The sequence below is a fragment of the Chaetura pelagica genome, unplaced genomic scaffold (genome assembly GCF_000747805.2).
Source record: "Chaetura pelagica isolate M959 unplaced genomic scaffold, ChaPel_1.0 scaffold17, whole genome shotgun sequence".
NCBI lineage: Eukaryota > Metazoa > Chordata > Aves > Apodiformes > Apodidae > Chaetura > Chaetura pelagica.
The window spans coordinates 4,218,461-4,222,150 of record NW_009970726.1 but is presented as its reverse complement, the minus strand read 5'-3'; the positions used below and the strand labels follow the sequence as shown (position 1 = coordinate 4,222,150).

At 36.0% G+C, this 3,690-nt stretch overlaps 1 protein-coding gene across 1 annotated transcript in view; it reads left to right on the top strand.

Annotated features, from left to right (window-relative positions):
- The first annotated feature begins 279 nt into the window (after window positions 1-279).
- The window catches only part of MPP7 (membrane protein, palmitoylated 7 (MAGUK p55 subfamily member 7)), a 100,217-nt gene continuing 96,806 nt past the window's right edge, over window positions 280-3,690 (top strand). The window contains exon 1 of the mRNA XM_010006966.1: window positions 280-448. Coding sequence (XP_010005268.1) covers window positions 412-448 — 37 coding nt within the window. The 5' untranslated portion in view covers window positions 280-411. The remainder of the gene's footprint in view (window positions 449-3,690) is intronic.

Genomic DNA, 3,690 nt, shown 5'->3' with positions numbered 1-3,690 from the left:
CTTTATTTCCAAAATACCTGACCAGCTAGAGAGTATAACTGACAGGAGATAAATGTTTTAAATTATTCTTACAGCAGAATGGGATTATAGACTGAAGCAAACAGAACTTGTTTCATCTGGGGAAAAAAACCATCAGAAGTCAGAAATAAATGAAAAACATTTTGTTTTGAGAGTCTTAAATCAAAAGCTTATTTTGTGATAATGATTGGATTTGGTTAGCTGCAGTAATTTACAGTTTAACAGTGTTCTTAATTGTAAAATTCTGTTTCTGTTCTTTCTAGGAGAAACTTACAGATAGCATAAATCTTCGTAGACAACTTGGCTGCGAGCAGTTAAACTGAAATTAACTTCTGCCTTCTGGCCGCAGAGTGCTAGTCTGACGTTCCTGCCTGACACTCTGCAGACTAAATCATGCCAGCGTTATCAGCTGGATCTGGAAGTGACACAGGTACGCAAGCCAAGGGGGACTGCATGTTTCCTCCAGGTCTCATTTGTTAAGTCTGCAGTCTCTGTTTCAAGAAATGAACATTTCAACAGATGCTTAATTTAACACTTTAAACATAACCTTTTCTCCCTGAAGTTAGTTTAGTTGTATGAAACACTGCAGGAAAAATAAGTGCATGTTAAAAAGTCCCACCACCATCTTTTTCCCTTCCATTCCCAGGACAGGGCAACTCCAAACAGGCATTGTTTATGGGTCTGAAGAGTCTGGATTCAGCTCTCAGCATGGTTCCTATAATGTTAACTTGAAAAAGGAGGAGGAAAAAAAAAAGATGATATCATACATGCCTTAATATTTGCAGCAGTCTAGACTATCCCCTCTGTGAGTTACAGTTATCAGTGAAGTTATTTCTGAACACAGACTGTGTAGTTTTGACACTTCTTTAACAAATTAGGAGAAGAAAAATACTGTCTCAAGTTCTCTTCCTTCCCTTGCCATCCATGTCAGAGTCCAGTTCATATCACCGGCAGGTGGTGGGAGTGCAGATATGTAGCTTTCCATAGTTTTCACCTTCTTCATTGCAATATCAGGCTATATTCAAAGGTTAAATCTCACCTTGCTATTATGTATACATTCTCTTTGTCTGACTATATTTTTGTCACTTTTTTAGGGACAGCTAAAGGTAGTATTTTTGGTAAATAGGTGATCCAACTGAGGTTACAATACAAAGATTCCCATTTTCTACCCCTGTCATTGTTATTTGAAATCACATGGTTTTATGCACAAGAAGTAACATCAGGATTGTGAAAATGCAGAGGGAGATTTCAATTCAGAAACCCAAAGAATATGCATATAATGAACTGCATTTGATTATAATTTCAAATACACTGTACAGTGAGTGATATTTTTTTTCCTCCAATCTCCGGTTCATGTAAAATTTGTTTTAAATGAAAAGGTTAATCTTTGGAGTTTGGAGTTTACTTATTTATTACCATGGGGAGGGAGGGTTGTGTAAATTTTATGTGGGGTTTTTTTGCTGCCCTATTCCTGTGTTTAAGGGATTTGACTATCATCTTGCCAAACCCTACCTCTGCATACCTCTCTCTTCTCCCCCTTCTCCCATGGAATTAAGTGCAGTTGAAGCTGTTTAGTACGCTAAAGCTGAATTTGAGAAGTTTTGTCAGGGTCTGCTCTGGGCTGATTTTCCACTCTGAAGTTTTGCTTTCTTTATCATGCAAACTTTTGTGTCCTTCCAAAACTTAAGTTTTTTATTATTTTTACTTGGCCAAATGCTTTCTGACATTCCAGAAGTCTCAAGAACATGTTGAGATGAACAGCAGGGGAATGTGTGATGACTGGTGTCTGATGCTGACAGTTTTGATTGTTTTATTGTTTGAAGACTGTTAATATGTCCAAAAGTAATAACCATGAGCATAGTCTCTGAATAAAGGACTTCAATAAATGAAAAAACTAAAATAATTTTAAAACACCCCAGTTTTAAAATTGTGTGTTTAAAGTGTCTCTAAAAACATGTTTTATTGTGCTATTTAATGCATAGAATGCTCCATGTACACTTTTGATAACTATGATGTGTGATAAAGATCAACTATCTCCATTGTCCCAGGCAATCTGTAATAAAACATATGCACCATAAATATCTTGCTGTTAAATAATCCTGCTTGTTAAATCCAATTTGTTTTCTACTGCAAGTTGTAAATTGTTTCTTTAAATAAAAAAAATTCATTGGGAGGGAAAAGAGAATTCTTTCTTTTCTTCCACTTCCTTTATTGTATTTTCTGATGGGGATGATAGGTTATTAAACTATTTTTGGATGATTGCATCAAAACTGTGCTTTCTGTACTGGTTACAATACAGGTGGTTTCTAATCAGAGCTATGTTTTTCACTCTTGGAATGAAAAAAGAGAAACACACAAAAATTATTTTCTTACCTCTGTCATTCCTTGGTGGGTAGACCAGTTTTCCTCTTGTCCTGCCTACGTAAGCTGGTGTTGTGATGTGTAATGAGTTGAAGCTGCTTAGTTCATGAGAGGACTATCTGGGATGCTGTGGAGTTAGCAAGTCACTTAGTGGGGACCTAACAAAAATGCACCTTTAGTGTAGGGATGCAACTTTGTTTTATTAATGCACTAAAAAGCCCAACCTAGCTTATTTTTTGTCTATTATATCTGGATGAAGTAAAAGTGAACCTGGATTTAAAAATGAGTGAAAGACTTAATTGAGGACTGTAAATAGAATATATCTGTGAATATCAAAAAGCTGCCAAGTCATGGACTGTTGGAAACTCAGACACTAGTATGCAAGAATTGATTTTTTTTTTTTTTAAATAGTCTTAGGCATTAGGTGACTATCAAAAGCAGGATAGTATTCATGATGGGCCACATTTGATCAGGCTAGGTATGGCATTTACCAGTTGTCCACAGGCACTTACAAAAAAAGAGAGGCATTTACCAGTCTTTGTAGTGTGATAAATTAAAAGCATAGCTACAATATTTGCAATATTTTCTATAACACATTTGTTTTAATTTAGATTTATCAAGTGACTTTGAAATTAATCTTGTGCCTTACCAGCCTGGTTTGTCTTCTTAACTTTAAGACAGAGGGAAAGGCTTGTGTGCACATGGTTCTTTCTGTTCAACTATATAAAAAATCCTGTTTTTATATAATAATAACAGGGTTTTTTAAAAAAATACTACTTGTTTATAACATGTGCATGATCCTGCTCCTCCCTTAAGGTTTATAGTTGCATCCCTGTCAGGTCAAAATTATCTTAAAGCAACAATCTTGAAAGGATGGCTGAGCTCCTGCCTGAGGCTATATCTTAAGTTTCAAGTATTTTCTGCATTGCAAGTCTCCTTGAACTCTGTATGCAAGCCCATCAAGTAAGTTTAAAAGTGAGGAAGAAGCCTTGCTCTTTTGCAGGGAAAGCAAGTCTGCGAGATGTGGCATTGATTTATCTGATATATTTAGGAAGATTGAAGCTTGCAGTCCTGGCTTCATAGTAGTTGATGGCAGCTTTGTTGCTGACTTTGGTGGAGCCAAGATGACATCAGTATGCTTTAAGTGTTGTTTTAGTGTGAAAAACATCGTAAAGTTGTTACAGATTTCTTTCCTCTCAACCCTGTGTTGAGCTTTCTCGGCTGACAAATTTACAAATGCTTTTCTGTTTGTTCTTAAAAACGAGCACATGAATGTGCAAAGCAGACTGTGTTTTTGATTCACGTATTGTC